Source organism: Triticum urartu, chromosome 3A (assembly GCF_056163025.1).
Source record: "Triticum urartu cultivar PI428250 chromosome 3A, HENAU_Tu73, whole genome shotgun sequence".
NCBI classification, from domain to species: domain Eukaryota; kingdom Viridiplantae; phylum Streptophyta; class Magnoliopsida; order Poales; family Poaceae; genus Triticum; species Triticum urartu.
The window spans coordinates 120,312,272-120,329,915 of NC_141875.1; the positions used below are offsets into that span (position 1 = coordinate 120,312,272).

At 43.8% G+C, this 17,644-nt stretch overlaps 1 protein-coding gene across 1 annotated transcript; it reads right to left on the reverse strand.

Annotated features, from left to right (window-relative positions):
* Positions 1 to 11,349: 11,349 nt before the first annotated feature.
* Positions 11,350 to 16,881, reverse strand: EBS3 (Alg9-like mannosyltransferase family). The gene is made up of 10 exons (XM_048706512.2): positions 16,485 to 16,881; positions 14,846 to 14,936; positions 14,564 to 14,723; positions 14,233 to 14,453; positions 13,857 to 14,152; positions 12,797 to 12,908; positions 12,579 to 12,717; positions 12,023 to 12,219; positions 11,852 to 11,941; positions 11,350 to 11,763 (listed from the first exon to the last, which is right to left on the reverse strand). Exons 1-10 carry the CDS (start codon positions 16,757 to 16,759, stop codon positions 11,575 to 11,577), a joined length of 1,770 nt encoding a protein of 589 aa, XP_048562469.1. The 5' UTR covers positions 16,760 to 16,881; the 3' UTR covers positions 11,350 to 11,574.
* Between the last annotated feature and the right edge of the window lie 763 nt (positions 16,882 to 17,644).

The following is a 17,644-nucleotide window of genomic DNA, read 5'->3' on the forward strand; positions in this document are numbered from 1 at the left end:
ACACAGCATGGCATACATAATAGAACCTATGGCTGAGGCATAGGGGATGACACTCATCTCTTCTATATCTTCTGCCGTGGTCGGACATTGAGCTGAGCTCAATTTCACACCTTGTAGCACAGGCAAGGACCCCTTCTTAGACTGATCCATATTGAATTTCTTCAATATCTTATCAAGGTATGTGCTTTGTGAAAGACCTATGAGGCGTCTTGATCTATCTCTATAGATCTTGATGCCTAATATATATGCAGCTTCTCCAAGGTCCTTCATTGAAAAACTCTTATTCAAGTAGGCCTTAATGTTGTCCAAGAGTTCTATATCATTTCCCATCAAAAGTATGTCATCTACATATAATATGAGAAATGCTACAGAGCTCCCACTCACTTTCTTGTAAACGCAGGCTTCTCCATAAGTCTGCGTAAACCCAAACGCTTTGATCATCTCATCAAAGCGAATGTTCCAACTCTGAGATGCTTGCACCAGCCCATAAATCGAGCGTTGGAGCTTGCATACCTTGTCAGCATTCTTAGGATCGACAAAACCTTCCGGCTGCATCATATACAATTCTTCCTTAAGGAAACCATTAAGGAATGCCGTTTTGACGTCCATTTGCCATATCTCATAATCATAGAATGCGGCAATTGCTAACATGATTCGGATGGACTTCAGCTTCGCTACCGGTGAGAAAGTCTCCTCGTAGTCAACCCCTTGAACTTGTCGATAACCCTTAGCGACAAGCCGAGCTTTATAGATGGTCACATTACCATCCGCGTCTGTCTTCTTCTTAAAGATCCATTTATTTTCTATGGCTCGCCGCTCTACGGGCAAGTCAGTCAAAGTCCATACTTCATTTTCATACATGGATCCTATCTCGGATTTCATGGCTTCCAGCCATTTGTCGGAATCCGGGCCCGCCATCGCTTCTTCATAGTTCGAAGGTTCATCGTTGTCTAACAACATGATTTCCAAGACAGGGTTGCTGTACCACTCTGGTGCGGAACGTGTCCTTGTGGACCTTCGAATTTCAGTAGGAGCTTGATCAGAAGTATCTTGATCATCATCATTAACTTCCTCTCTAGTCGGTGCAGGCACCTTAGGAACATTTTCTTGAGTTACGCCATTTTCCGGTTCAAGAGGTAATACTTCATCAAGTTCTACTTTCCTCCCACTTACTTCTTTCGAGAGAAACTCCTTCTCTAGAAAGGATCCATTCTTGGCAACAAAAATCTTGCCTTCGGATCTGAGGTAGAAGGTATACCCAATAGTTTCTTTAGGGTATCCTATGAAGACGCATTTTTCCGACTTGGGTTCGAGCTTTTCAGGTTGGAGTTTCTTGACATAAGCATCGCATCCCCAAACTTTCAGAAACGACAGCTTAGGTTTCTTCCCAAACCATAATTCATACGGTGTCGTCTCAACGGATTTCGACGGAGCCCTATTTAAAGTGAATGCGGCAGTCTCTAAAGCATACCCCCAAAAAGATAGCGGTAAATCGGCAAGAGACATCATAGATCGCACCATATCTAATAGAGTGCGATTACGACGTTCGGACACACCAGTACGCTGAGGTGTTCCAGGCGGCGTGAGCTGTGAAACTATTCCACATTTTCTTAAGTGTGTGCCAAACTCATGACTCAAGTATTCTCCTCCACGATCTGATCGCAGGAACTTGATTTTCCTGTCACGTTGATTCTCAACCTCACTCTGAAATTCCTTGAACTTTTCAAAGGTCTCAGACTTGTGTTTCATTAAGTAGACATACCCATATCTACTCAAGTCATCAGTGAGGGTGAGAACATAACGATAGCCACCGCGAGCCTCAACACTCATTGGACCGCACACATCAGTATGTATGATTTCCAATAAGTTGGTTGCTCGCTCAATTGTTCCTGAGAACGGAGTCTTGGTCATTTTACCCATGAGGCATGGTTCGCACGTGTCAAATGATTCGTAATCAAGAGACTCTAAAAGTCCATCAGCATGGAGCTTCTTCATGCGTTTGACACCTATGTGACCAAGGCGGCAGTGCCACAAGTATGTGGGACTATCATTATCAATCTTACATATTTTGGTACTCACACTATGAACATGTGTAGCATTACGCTTGAGATTCATTAAGAATAAACCATTCACCATCGGAGCATGACCATAAAACATATCTCTCATATAAATAGAACAACCATTATTCTCGAATTTAAATGAGTAGCCATCTCGAATTAAACGAGATCCTGATACAATGTTCATGCTCAAAGCTGGCACTAAATAACAATTATTGAGGTTTAAAACTAATCCCTTAGGTAAATGTAGAGGTAGCGTGCCGACGGCGATCACATCGACCTTGGAACCATTCCCGATGCGCATCGTCACCTCGTCCTTCGCCAGTCTCCGCTTATTCCGCAGATCCTGCTTTGAGTTACAAATGTGAGAAATCGCACCGGTATCAAATACCCAGGAGCTACTGCGAGTACTGGTAAGGTACACATCAATTACATGTATATCACATATACCTTTCGTTTTGCCGGCCTTCTTGTCCGCTAAGTATTTGGGGCAGTTCCGCTTCCAGTGACCACTTTCCTTGCAATAAAAGCACTCAGTCTCGGGCTTGGGTCCATTCTTTGGCTTCTTCCCGGCAGCTTGCTTGCCGGGCGCGGCAACTCCCTTGCCGTCCTTCTTGAAGGTTTTCTTACCCTTGCCTTTCTTGAACTTAGTGGTTTTATTCACCATCAACACTTGATGTTCCTTTTTGACTTCTACCTTTGCTGATTTCAGCATTGCAAATACTTCAGGAATGGTCTTTTCCATCCCCTGCATATTGAAGTTCATCACAAAGCTCTTGTAGCTCGGTGGAAGCGACTGAAGGATTCTGTCAATGACCGCGTCATCCGGGAGATTAACTCCCAGCTGAGTCAAGCGGTTATGCAACCCAGACATAGTGAGTATGTGCTCACTGACAGAACTGTTTTCCTCCATCTTACAGCTGAAGAACTTGTCGGAGACTTGATATCTCTCGACCCGGGCATGAGCTTGGAAAACCATTTTCAGCTCTTCGAACATCTCATATGCTCCGTGTCTCTCAAAACGCTTTTGGAGCCCCGGCTCTAAGCTGTAAAGCATGCCGCACTGAACGAGGGAGTAGTCATCGGTACGTGCCTGCCAAGCGTTCATAACGTCTTGTTCTGCAGGGAGAACAGGTGCGTCACCCAGCGGTGCTTGTAGGACATAATCTTTCTTGGCAGCTATGAGGATGATCCTCAGGTTCCGGACCCAGTCCGTGTAGTTGCTGCCATCGTCTTTCAGCTTGGTTTTCTCTAGGAACGTGTTGAAGTTGAGGACTACGTTGGCCATTTGATCTACAAGACATATTGTAAAAAATTTAGACTAAGTTCATGATAATTAAGTTCATCTAATCAAATTATTCAATGAACTCCCACTTAGATAAACATCCCTCCACTAATCTAAGTATAACATGATTTGAGTTAACTAGGTCGTGTCCGATCATCACGTGAGACGGACTAGTCAACATCGGTGAACATCTTCATGTTGATCGTATCTTCTATACGACTCATGCTCGACCTTTCGGTCTTCTGTGTTCCGAGGCCATGTTTGTACATGCTAGGCTCGTCAAGTCAACCTAAGTGTTTGCATGTGTAAATCTGTCTTACACCCGTTGTATGTGAACGTTGGAATCTAACACCCGATCATCACGTGGTGCTTCGAAACAACGAACTATCGCAACGGTGCACAGTTAGGGGGAACACTTTCTTGAAATTATTATGAGGGATCATCTTATTTACTACCGTCGTTCTAAGTAAACAAGATGCAGAAACATGATAAACATCACATGCAATCAAATAATAATAGTGACATGATATGGCCAATATCACATAGCTCCTTTGATCTCCATCTTGGGGCTCCATGATCATCTTGTCACCAGCATGACACCATGATCTCCATCATCATGATCTCCATCATCGTGTCTCCATGAAGTTGCTCGCCAACTATTACTTCTACTACTATGGCTAACACATTTAGCAATAAAGTAAAGTAATTTACATGGCGTTTCTCAATGACACGTAGGTCATATAAAAAATAAAGACAACTCCTATGGCTCCTGCCGGTTGTCATACTCATCGACATGCAAGTCGTGATTCCTATTACAATAGCATGAACATCTCATACATCACATATATATCATTCATCATTCATCACAACTTTGGCCATATCACATCACAGAACACTCGCTGCAAAAACAAGTTAGACGTCCTCTAATTGTTGTTGCAAGTTTTACGTGGCTGCAATAGGGTTCTAGCAAGAACGTTTTCTTACCTACGTGAAAGCCACAACGTGATTTGTCAACTTCTATTTACCCTTCATAAGGACCCTTTTCATCGAATCCGCTCCAACTAAAGTGGGAGAGACAGACACCCGCCAGCCACCTTATGCAACTTGTGCATGTTAGTCGGTGGAACCGGTCTCACGTAAGCGTACGTGTAAGGTTGGTCCGGGCCGCTTCATCCCACAATACCGTTGAAGCAAGATAAGACTAGTAGCGGCAAGAAAGTTGACAACATCAACGCCCACAACAAATTGTGTTCTACTCGTGCAAGAAAGCTACGCATAGACCTGGCTCTGATACCACTGTTGGGGAACGTTGCAGAAAACAAAAAAAATTCCTACGGTTTCACCAAGATCCATCTATGAGTTCATCTAGCAACGAGTGATTGGATTGCATCTACATACCTTTGTAGATCAGGCGCGGAAGCGTTCAAAGAACGGGGATGAGGAAGGCATACTCGACGTGATCCAAATCACCGGAGATCCTAGCGCCAAACGGACGGCACCTCCGCGTTCAACACACGTACGGTCAGCGTAACGTCTCCTCCTTCTTGATCCAGCAAGGGGGAAGGAGAGGTTGAGGAAGATGGCTCCAGCAGCAGCACAACGGCGTGGTGGTGATGGAGCTGCAGTACTCCGGCAGGGCTTCGCCAAGCACTATGGAGGAGGAGGAGGTGTTGGAGAGGGAGAGGGAGGCACCAAAGGCAAGGGGTGAGAGGTCCTCCCTTCCCCCCACTATATATAGGGGGCCTAGGGGGGGCGCCGGCCCTAGGAGATGCAATCTCCTAGGGGGGCGGCGGCCAAGGGAGGAATCCCTCCTCCCCAAGGCACCTAGGAGGTGCCTTCCCCTTCTAGGACTCTTCCTTTAGGGTTTCCCCCACCCTAGGCGCATGGGCCCTAGGGGGAAGTGGCGCCCCAGGCCACTTTGGGCTGGATACCTTCCCACTTCAGCCCATGGGGCCCTCCGAGATAGGTGGCCCCACCCGGTGGACCCCCGGGACCCTTCCGGTGGTCCCGGTACAATACCGGTGACCCCGAAACTTGTCCCGATGGCCGAAATAGCACTTCCTATATATAATTCTTTACCTCCGGACCATTCCGGAACTCCTCGTGACGTCCGGGATCTCATCCGGGACTCCGAACAACATTCGGGTTACTGCATATACATATCCCTACAACCCTAGCGTCACCGAACCTTAAGTGTGTAGACCCTACGGGTTCGGGAGACATGTAGACATGACCGAGATCGCTCTCCGGTCAATAACCAATAGCGGGATCTGGATACCCATGTTGGTTCCCACATGCTCCTTGATGATCTCATCAGATGAACCACGATGTCGAGGATTCAAGCAACCCCGTATACAATTCCCTTCGTCAATCGGTATGTTACTTGCCCGAGATTCGATCGTCGGTATCCCAATACCTCGTTCAATCTCGTTACCGGAAAGTCACTTTACTCGTACCATAATGCATGATCCCGTGACCAGACACTTGGTCACATTGAGCTCATAATGATGATGCATTACCGAGTGGGCCCAGTGATACCTCTCCGTCATACGGAGTGACAAATCCCAGTCTTGATCCGTGTCAACTCAACAGACACTTTCGGAGATACCCGTAGTATACCTTTATAGTCACCCAGTTACGTTGTGACGTTTGGTACACCCAAAGCACTCCTACGGTATCCGTGAGTTACACGATCTCATGGTCTAAGGAAAGGATACTTGACATTGGAAAACTCTAGCAAACGAACTATACGATCTTGTGCTATGTTTAGGATTGGGTCTTGTCCATCACATCATTCTCCTAATGATGTGATCTCGTTATCAATGACATCCAATGCCCATAGTCAGGAAACCATGACTATCTATTGATCAACGAGCTAGTCAACTAGAGGCTTACTAGGGACATGTTGGTGTCTATTATTCACACATGTATTACGATTTCCGGATAACACAATTATAGCATGAATAAAGACAATTATCATGAACAAGGAAATATAATAATAATCCTTTTATTATTGCCTCTAGGGCATATTTCCAACAATAATCACCCAGTTACGTTGTGACGTTTGATAGCACACAAAGTGTTCCTCCGGTATTCGGGAGTTGCATAATTTCATAGTCATAGGAATATGTATAAGTCATGAAGAAATCAATAGCAATAAAACTAAATGATCATAATGCTAAGCTAATGGATGGGTCTTGTCCATCACATCATTCTCTAATGATGTGATCCCGTTCATCAAATGACAACACATGTCTATGGTCAGGAAACTTAACCATCTTTGATTAACGAGCTAGTCAAGTAGAGGCATACTAGGGACACTCTGTTTGTATATGTATTCACACATGTACTAAGTTTCCGGTTAATACAATTCTAGCATGAATAATAAACATTTATCATGATATAAGGAAATATAAATAACAACTTTATTATTGCCTCTAGGGCATATTTCCTTCAAATGGGTGGTACACGTGGAGTAATGAACTACGTAACCCGGCCATGGAGAAGATGGGCCACATATTTATGTCCAACTCATGGGAGGATATCTACCCCAACATCCTGTTCACGGCAACTGGCTTGGCGGTATCAGACCACTTCCCACTCTTTGTGGATCTTGACGCGGATTTCCAGTTGGGTCGCCATTTCAAATTTGAAAGTTTCTGGCCCAAGATTGAGGGCTTCCTAGATACAATGCAAGATGCTTGGCAATCGATCCCATCCGAGGGTAACCCGTTCGTGGTGCTGACAACAAGCTGCATGCCACGATGAAGGCATTGCAAAGATGGAGTGATCGTTGGATTGGCAACATCCGCCTTCAACTCTCCATTGCGATGAAAGTAATTGGGAGACTAGACGTGGTGGCTGAAACAAGGGCTCTTTTGGGCCAAAAGCTTGTGTTAAGAAAAATGCTCAAGAAGAAACTATTAGGTATGTGCTCGCTCGAGAGGAAAATCGTGAGACAAAGTTCGAGACTTCTACACTTGAAAGGGGGAGATGCAAACACAGCGTTTTTTCAAACGCGATATTTCATCATCATCCAACTCACTGTCAGCGGTTATTCCACATCTGTGAGTTCCATTTCTCTTAGCAAGCACATATTTTCTACATGTGGGTCTTGAAGCTGTTGAAGCATTTCAAGAGCAGCTTTTCTTGAAGAGGAAGTTTTGTTGCTGAAGGTCTCAGAAGAGTTCTTGTTTGAAGAGACATTGGACTGCAGAGTTGTATTCCCCATGCTAGAACTAGGTGGGGCAACATCCCCTCCATAGGCAGCATCTTTATCCTGGTTGAGCTCTTCTTTCAAGAGGTCATCATATTCAAATAGGGTCTCATGTTCTATTGTAATTTTGATTATGAACAACTTGTCACCAATTCCAAAAAGTCTGTTAGAGGGAATTTTGGGTCCTTGCATTTGATCCTAACCTTTTCAACTAGATTTTTTAAGAAGCTTTGCCAGTCAACATCAACCAAAGAGCCAAGAACATAAGCAATTTGCTCCAGAGTGGATCGTTGTGCCCATTTAGGATCAATTCCTTCCAACTGTAGCCATACATTTTGTAATTCAGCTTTAGGTTCAAGGTTTCCTTTCCATAGTTCAACTTTAATTGTCACCCCTTCATAATCAGGTAGGTCAAACATAGAGTATCTAGAAACTTGAGCCCCGAGGATGTGAGGGAACTAAACCAGGAAAGTCCAATCATCAAGTTTCCTAATTTGCCAAGGCCATCTTGTAAATAGCAGAGAATTTTGCAGAAAACTCTTCCTTAGTGACCTGACCAGACTCAATTGAAACCCATCCAACATTCTTAACAACACCTATATGGTGTTCATTAACATCTGGAACCAAAATTTGGAAGAACACCAACCCAAATGCAACACTTCCAATAAAAACTAAAGGTTTCCTAGGTTTCCTTTTGTCAGGGCAGCCTTCAACCTTGTGGGTGACCATCTTGCAAATGAAGCAACATGATGGGCTCTTGCACCGGGTCTTGTTATGACCAGGCTCCCCATAGTTAATACAGTACAAATTGCTACAACATATTCTTCAAAGCCTTGAGCTTCTCCGACGGCTTTCTCCGACCTGGAATTTCTCTCTAGCATTGTTAGACTTTCCTTTCCTATGTTGCTGATGGTGTTTTGACATGTCAGAGCTATCCCATTGGGTTGTTCCCTAAGCTTGTTGTTGATTTTTTTTTTGTTGCATTGGCTAGGGGAGGCTTATTTTGCTGTTGGGGTGGAGCAAATCTAGAGGGGGTGCTCCCTAAATTCATACATGGTGCTCCAGAAGGTTGGCCAACACCGTACCCCAGGCAGGGTTCATCCATTGGTTAGGCGACGGATTTGCAAAGAAGGGCCCTTGGAAACCCCGAGAAGGAAGGGGTGCATTTGGGAAGACATAGTTGAAAGGGATTTATCGAGAAGGACCAAGTTGAGGATCATATGGGGGTACCTACCAGTTCCCCTAATTCCCTTGGTCTGAATGAAATTGCCCTTGCATAGGATCTCCCTCACTTCCATTATTGCGCTAGTTCCCTCATCTCCCGTTTCCCCTGCCCCTACCATGATTCTCGGCCATGATTTGGATGTCCTCAAACAAAGTGTTCGAGCCCTCCCAGTCAGCAAGGATCATTGAGAGTGGTTTTGGAGTTGGGAGGCTTTGGGGGTCTCCCTGATCAAGAACAACTGGGAAGCAATCTGAGTGGGCGAAAGCATGGGCGGCCAGAACAGGTGGGAGAGAGCGAAAACCTTAGGAGACGATTCGCACGCCCCCGAAACACATAGCTGGCCGAAATATTCTTTGATTCCTGCATCTCCATCCAATAGTTTCTCTAGGGACACATCGGCTTTCCCTTTGTTTCTATCTTCCTGACTGACACCACGGGCCCGCTGGAAGGGAGGACAGGCAAAGCAAGGGATTTCCCCCACTCTAGTGACTTGTAGCTGGGGCAGCAACCTCACCGAAGGAGTGTGGCGCAACGATGAAGCATTCGGCATCTGTCAGAGAGGGGAATCCAATTGTAATCCAGCTAGAGGGGTTACTCGGGAAGTGGGTTGTCCATGAGGAAACTCATCCACCTCGCATGCTGCTCGGGATCGATGATTGCGCTTCTCCCCTTGACCACTCCAGTCCATCGATCCTCGTCGGCATGTGGGCGAGCTCTGCCTGGTTGGTTCTGGCTGCAATTATCACTGTCAATTTTCTTCTAGCCTTCTCGAATGCCCATGCTATGGCTAGCCTTGCTCAGTGCATCATTCGAAGTTATAAAGCTAGTTCCTCCTCCGTCAAAGGATGAGAGGAGCTTGGATCCATTTTTGCTCCAGGGAGACACTTGGACAAGCTGAGTGGCAATGGAAGCAAGAGAAGGCATGGAATGTGGCCGCGGATCCAGATCGTGCAACGGTGGCCAACCGAAATAAGAAGGTGCCGACTGGTAGTCACTCGTAGGGGCATCGCCAGGCTCATGGGTCAGAACATCCAAATCACCTCCAATGACAGTTGAATCCAAGACTGAGCCTCTCAGTGGTGGGGAGGGGATTGATTCCTTTACACCTGAGTTGCAGGGTGTTGTTGAGCAATTTCCTCCTGCATCGCTTGCAGCTCATGATCCAATTCGATTGACTTGAGTTCCGCCATGTCCGCCGCAAGTTGCTTCTAGAGAAATTTCTCCTTGACTGTTGCGTCCGGATTCAATTTCTCCAGCATCTCCAAATGCGCGAGAGTCCAAGTGTTGTTCATCAAACTCACCGTGGGATCCCTGACCCACTTCGACGAGCATTGGGGCGCCGCCCATCTCCCTGTCTGTGACCTACTCTGCATGCTCAATTGTAGTCTCCACCCAGGGCGCCAGTGGGTGCGGCACCAACTTGGATGAGCATGATGGAGGCGGTGACACTTGCTCCCTGATGCGCCTCCATCATCGTGTGGCATCCATGTCCATGCGCAGTCTCGTCCCAGATCTGGAACAACTCTGCGCTCCCCCCATATTGTCCTCCCATTCCATGTAGAGACGAGGAACAAGAGCGAGGCGTGGGGAACGAGCGGTGGGACTGGATCTACAGGCGGCGGCGATGGGTGCGCGCGACGGCGAGGACGGGGTGTAGTGGATCAATGGAGCGGGCAGACGAGCAGACAGGGGTGCAAGAGCGATAGCGAGAGTGGCATCACAGAGTGTTCTTCCTAATAAAGCCGCCTAATAAATACTCATGAAATCAGTTTCGCAAATTGCAATTTTTATTCTGTTTCGTTTTGGCACCATTTTCCTTTATAGTCTTCACCCACTTTTTTTCCAAATGATAAATGCTACACGTGTGACATGAAATACTCTTGCCCTGACTTTTCTACAACCAAAGTTGCCATCCGAAAAAAAAACACAATTTTTTTTTCAGAACTTGCTATCCAAAAAGGAAGTTGCCATTCTTAACATCTAAAGTTGCCATCCTCGAGTCACTGACCTTGCCATCAAAAAACGTTCGGAGTTGCTATCTGTTTGTGCCACACGTGTGACACTTATCGGGTCCTTATTTTTGCTTATTAAGAGGCTATCGTAATCATAATTAAAGCAGGTTCTTAGCTGTTCTGATCCTGATTAGCAAGTAGGCATTTTGAGCAAGGATGTAATGTAGGAGTAGCATAAATAAATATCTTTAGACTTGTTTAGATTTCCAAGGGACAAACATTCCCCTCATAATTTCTTCGATCATTTGGAAAATGTATTCCTCTAGGTAAATACTGTAATAAAGTGGTCGGTTGTACTCCCTCCGTTTTCTAATATAAGACTTTTTAGCTATTTCAAATTATTGACTACATACATACTCTACGAGTGAATTATATACTGTACTAACCTATTTTAGGATTTGGTCGGTTGTACTAGATTCTTATGTTGGCGTTGATATCTATGGCGTGCTACAGACACGGTTCAATCATTTCCCACTCCCTCTCATGTTCCCGTACTGATTCGGAGATTTCTCTCACCTACATGTTCTTCGTTCCCTGTTCTTAGAGGAATGCTCTGCATACAGATTTTTCTTATCATTAATAGTCTCACAGCATCATCAGTCAGGAGAGCTGGAAAAAGGAATTCAGTTGGACAACTCCGTGTGTTGGATTGGAACGAACCAGTCTACAAAGCCTACACATAACATAGCCCCCATTTCTCAAACTGGGGGAACGCCCATCAGAATGAAAATCTAGGAAACAAAATTCGCTAATCAGTTCGGTCCGGCTAAACCTAAGATTCAGCTCACAGAAGCAAATGCGGCATCTGCCGATGAGTTAGCTTTGAGTTGCCCTTGGTCAGTAGGCAGCCTCCTCAGCAACTTGTACAGGCCGAAAACATTCTTGTGCTCCCATTGGTATGGTATGAAGAACGACCGGTATAGTGCCGGCGAAAGCTCTCTGTCTAGAAATGGTAGCGCTGCCAGTGTCTGGAAGAGTTTGCAAAGTATTATCAGATGCAGAACTCGGATTTTAACGCATTGAGAAGAAGGCAGATCATTTAGAGTATCGATTTACCTCCCATGTTGACAGGTCATTTCCACGAGAGGGGTAAGGCCGCCTCAGATCAAGTTCCATCAGTAAGTTGCAGGCTCCAATGTCCTTCAACTGCGACCAAAAAAGTGCAGGCGTTAGAGAGTATTATCAGAGGAAAAGGTGCGTTGTGGAACTTCTAGGAAAGGGGAGTACGTATTGCTTGTCGGAGGCCTTGTTCTTGGTATTGAAATAAGATGGAGCAGCAGTGGTGCCTCCCAGAGTTTCGTTGAAGGGAAATGGGAGAAGGCCTCGGAAACCGTCGTCTATCCAGCGAACTTCGCTGATATAGGAGGGTACGAAGAATGATGAAGGATAGCGGTGCCACTCACTTCCAACACACAGAATAGACCCTGTGCAGAAACAGATTAGGTAGTTAGTTCAAAGAACTTTATGCTGTTAACATATTAGGGATAGTAAAATTTTCGCTGAAGGTTTGCTCGACGCTACATAAATATGCTTACTCGTTAAGTTAACACAACAGCTGCATTTGTAGAACTACTACATCTACAATAAGGCAGCCTTATAGAATGAGGTTACAGAAAATCGTGGTAACAGATGTAATGATGAAAGCCATTATTTTTCTTTAGTGTCTAATGCTACAGCTGATCCGGCCTAATAGCTTTGTATAATAGGCAGGCAAAAGTCATTGCTATAAATGTTGTCTATACACAAGAAACCTGCTTAATGAGCCATATAGTTAGGTCCTTACCAGGCCCAGTATCTTCATGATATTCTAGATGCCGATAGATCTGCAGAGGAGCACCATATCCATTCAACATAGAAAATGTTCGGCTGTGTGAGGTGCACAAAATAAAGCCTAGGATCAAAGGCCGCAGACCCTTCGCTATCTGTCAAATGTATCAGAAAATATAAAACCATCCCCAGTCCCTAAAACACATGAAGTGTGATAAAGAACGCCAAGTTAACCTTCTCAAAAATTGACTGCTCATTTGCATATTTGTCGTGGAAAAAATAAGGAAAGCTGTCAATAACAGAAGCTGCTGCCACACATATCAATGGATAAATTGGATAGAGAAACCTGCACAACAGATTGAGGAAAAGGTGTGGTTTTAGTTTCTATAGCTTTCATGCATGGAGTAGCGTTAACCAGCAGGATTAGGACAATATAAAAAAACATCCTTCATATAGTCAATTTTACACAGCACAAACAAGATGTTGTTCCTGTAGATCAAAATAATGATGACAACGATGCGCAAAAAATTTAAAAGAAAATGATGACAGCGATATAAAGAAAACTGGTGGTTCTTCTAAATAATTATATACGTACCAGAAAACTCTAATCCAATAGGTTACCAGTAGCAACTAGCAAATAGCCAGAATGATTGCAGCCAAAAAGAAGTCAGAATGGTTGCAGTAAAAAAAAGTAAGAATGGTGTGCATCACGTAAGGACTAGATTGGTCGGTTTGGCTGATCATGGAACACATAAAATTGGTTTCACATAAGCTGATTAAAATTAGATTCATTGAATGTTAAGTTAGATTAAGATAGTTCAAATGTACAACTCAACTGTGTTATTAGAAATGGGTATGCAATAATACAAGAAAACCAAACAAATTGACAAATTTGGAAGCTTATAGGTTAACACACAGTCTGGGAACACCTCGCTATTGCATCTGAACTCAGGAAGTTCGCACTGGTTAACTTCTATAATTGTTACTGCAACAGTCAGCAAGCAAGCAATGGAACTGAGGGGATGCAGAGAACATAAATATACTGGAAGAAAAGGCACCCCTTGACGAATCAAATAAAGCTATCTAACCATGCAAGTGATACAGAAGGAGTATACACTACATTGATGCAGCTTCTTTTAAGGCCCAGAAATAGACTAACATAAACGAATATTTCTAGTTGTCTCTGCCCAATGTCTTCAAGAAGAGAAAAATCATTACACTTAAAAGTTGATTTCTTATATTATATTACAAGTTAAACTGATCGATAAGATTGTATTTACACTCTGATGCTTACCTTTCTTCTTTATGCGCCTGCAAAGACATGAAAGCCAACCAAATGTAGACAGGAGAGACAACTATCAACAGATCTGGGGCATAGTTCTTCCTTGCAGATAGTGCAACCCCCACGAATAGCAGAGCCAAAACAAATGCGAAATTGAAGTTATTGAATGCATTCCTGAAGTAGAATGTGGTCCCCTCTGTTCCATACAAGTGACTCTCACCACCACCAAGCACATTATATTTTAGAAGATTGAACACGGATGATGTCCATCTACCATAGCTGTAATAATCAGCAACAACCGAAAGGACCTAGCACAAATTTGTGATAATCATATAAAAATGGACCTTTTCACAACGTAAAATACTGATACTGTAAAGGCTTTACTTACAAGAAGGCATAGTGAAGTCAAAAGTCCAGACAGAAACACCCTTTTAAAATGTCCCCTGAATAATGAGTAAACAGTGACAGGGAGAAACACCAAAATCGAGAAAGGCCAGCCAAGAATTACTCCAGCAGCTGCAACAGCGACTGCACAAGCATACTTCTCTAGAAGGAAGAGTGCCGATGAAAGTGTTACAGCATACATGGAGAACGAACTTGGCAAGAAACCTGCAATACAAATTAAAATAAGATAAAATCAATGTTCTAGTTTGAATAAAAATCTGCAATAGAGCTTCCATATGGACATTGTAATAGAAATTGTGAGATGTCAAACATACTGGTACTAGCAAAGAAGCAGCCACTGGTTAAGCATAGCATTGCAAGGACATAACAAGCAAGTCTCTTTCCATATCTTCTTGAAAGAGCAACTACCAGAACAGTTTCTGTTATAGTCGATAGAAGTCCAAGAAAGATTCTCACAGCGTAAAACACACGAACCTTTACAAGCACAACAGAATAAGTCAAATGTGATTAGCACTAGACAAAGATAGTGCAACTATAAGGGGGTAATTAGCAGGTCTAACAAATGCAAACAGAATACAGAGTAAAACGCTGCAAACCTTATGTTCACCGCCAAAGATTGATGAAGCAGGACCAGCTACAAGACCATGAATGAAAAGGTACAAATATGACCTAAGAGCATGGTCGGAACTGCAAAAAATATAATTATGGAGAATCAAAATCAAAGTCCTTCTATTAATGTCAATAATACAAAACAAAACAAAACTTGCAGTTAGATTTAGTGTCTAATGTTCTCTGGTTTCTGCACAAATACACATGCAGCCCCGGCCTCTAAATATGTTGGGTGTACTCAGGGGAAATCAGATAATATTGCAGGTCACAAGATATGCCATTACATATCATATATCTATGGAAGAAATATTTCAGCCACAATTGCAGATGCCTCATCGCCATTCCTAATTTGAAATCACTATGATACAATCTTCCATGTGTATAAGACAAGAATATCAGCAACCTAACTTCCATCAAACTGAGGTTCCAACCCCAATGAATGCAGAGCATTGGAACCTTTGTCTCAAACACAAATGCACCTTCCAAATGGCATATTGGCATTTTAGAATAAGCATTGGCAGTACATGTTAGTGAAGTATCAAAACTTAATTTTAAGCTTATTAAGAGATGAATAATATATCACAAGGATTGGCAAGTCAACAAACGATGTCATTAAAATACAGTTAAATTAACCATCAATTCTTAATTTCTGAAACAAACAATGGGCCATTTTCTGTCACTAAACATATATCTTCTGTGTCATGATTTCTACATCAAACAGCATCATGATTTCTACATTACTATAAATCAACCTTGAACTGAAGTCATCAAATACAAATAAACTAATGTCGTTTTTTGGCCACTTCTACCACGCATTATGACTTCTTCATCATAATTTCTACCTGTCTAAAAATCTCTGGTGACTTCATCTCAACATTTTTTCCACAAATATTAAGGACGAGACAATGATATTGTTTCCATAACACCGTGAGACCATGGAAACAATTCAACAAACCCCGGCCACATTATCACTGGAACAAAACCTAAAATGTTGCATCTTCGACCCTTCAAATCACCTTGGAAACTCACCAGATAAAACCAAGGCGCTAAGCAAGGCATATGCAGCCCAGGCCAGGAAAGTGTAAACACATTTGTTTTCCACTTGAATCAAAATGAAAGTGTAATCTTACAGTCTGACACATTTAGATGCCTGAGCTGCGAACTTGCAAACTTCACAACTCAGACCAAACCTAGAACACCATGTTTCACAAGTGTTTTAGCTTACTTAGAAGCATAGGTGCTAGACGGCCCCTTTTGGAACAGTAAACCTTCAAAATAACTGAATGAGCAAATGCATACACCCCTCCAAATCCCTTCAATAGTTCAATCAAATGATTCCATCAAATCCTCCGAACCATCCCCACTATACGCGAGCATAGTAACCTGCAGCTACCCCCACACCGTGAAGAAATCAGAGTAAATTATGCCGCACAGTGAAGCGGATCTGTGCATCCCCACCAAAAACCACTGACGGTCACTAGGCAAACCTCCCATCACGGCTCTCTCCTAACCCAAATCAGAGCACAAACCCATACACTCCTAAACCCCTGCAAATCCACTACCACGAATCAAGCAACGAAACGGCCGGTACAGCTAGGGTTTAGACTAGTGGAAGCGAGAGCGGACCTGTACTCCCAGGTCTGGAAGCCGGAGCGGTAGAGGAGGAAGTGGAGGGGCTCCCAGTAGTTGAACACCTCGTCGCAGTCGTGGATCAGGTTGGAGGACGCGCTCATGTGGCGGAGGAGGCCGAGGGCCAGGAACGGGAGGAACCACCGCATGCCCTCCTCCACCTCCTCGCCGTCGGTGCGCCGCCTCCTCTCCTTGGCCTCCTTGGAGTACCCGTCGTCGGTTAGCGGCGACGCAGCCGTGGACCGGCGCTGGCGCGCCGACGAGATCGACATGGCCGGAGCACGGAAACGAGGGTTGGCTCACTTGGTTCGTGTGGCCTTCGCTTCGAGACTCAGACGGCGGAGGCAAAGGGTGAGCGGGACTAGAAGCTTCTGGATCTTTTTGCTCCTCTTTCATCTACTGAATAAGGAAAATTTACAGACGGGTCCCTGACTGGGTGGCTTTTTGAAATGATTCCTTCTCTTTCATTTTCGCTTTCGGCCCTTCTTTTTAGGCTTTTTCTTTAATAAAAACAGGGTCAGGAGCATGGGTTGAAACTTAAACCATAAGCAACAACGATTCCCACTGCTCCCTCCGAGTCTCGATGGAAATTTAAATCGAGCAAGAAAATTTAGGTCATCGATTTAACTAGCAAGCAAAACATGTATATATGACACAAAATATATATATTTAGAAAGTTCATTTGACAATGAATTTAGAGATATAATTTTTATATATACCATATATGTATCGCTAGTCAAATTGAGGACCTAAAATCAGGGGCTGACTTAATTCTTATTCAGAGGGAGTAGTACACTTTAACACATGACCGGTGAATTGGCAAGGTCACGTCTTACACATCCAATAGTATGCCACATAGCACTGGAAGTACATATTATCTTTCTTTTCCAGAAAATATGGTTTTATTCATCATGTAATAGTAATGTTATTTACAAATTTTGATGAGATAAAGTCCGAAAAATCATAGGCCAAGTAGATTTCGTTAGACAATCAACAACTTGGTTTGTATTGCGGAAAGACTTGCCAAAGATCTCTAATAATTGGATAGACAGCATGGCCCGTCATTGAAGTTGTGTTTGGGTGGTTGCAAGCTATTTCCTTGAATCCTTAAAGGCCAAGCTCCTTCCATTTTGAACCCCTCACCCCTTTTTCCTTCA

Coding starts and splice junctions, on each gene's coding strand:
- EBS3 (XM_048706512.2), bottom strand. CDS start 16,759: ATGTCGATCTCGTCGGCGCGCCAGCGCCGGTCCACGGCTGCGTCGCCG. Junction 11,942..12,022: donor AGGCCTCCGACAAGCAATAC/GTACTCCCCTTT, acceptor TTTTGGTCGCAG/TTGAAGGACATTGGAGCCTG. Junction 11,764..11,851: donor ATGACCTGTCAACATGGGAG/GTAAATCGATAC, acceptor AAACTCTTCCAG/ACACTGGCAGCGCTACCATT.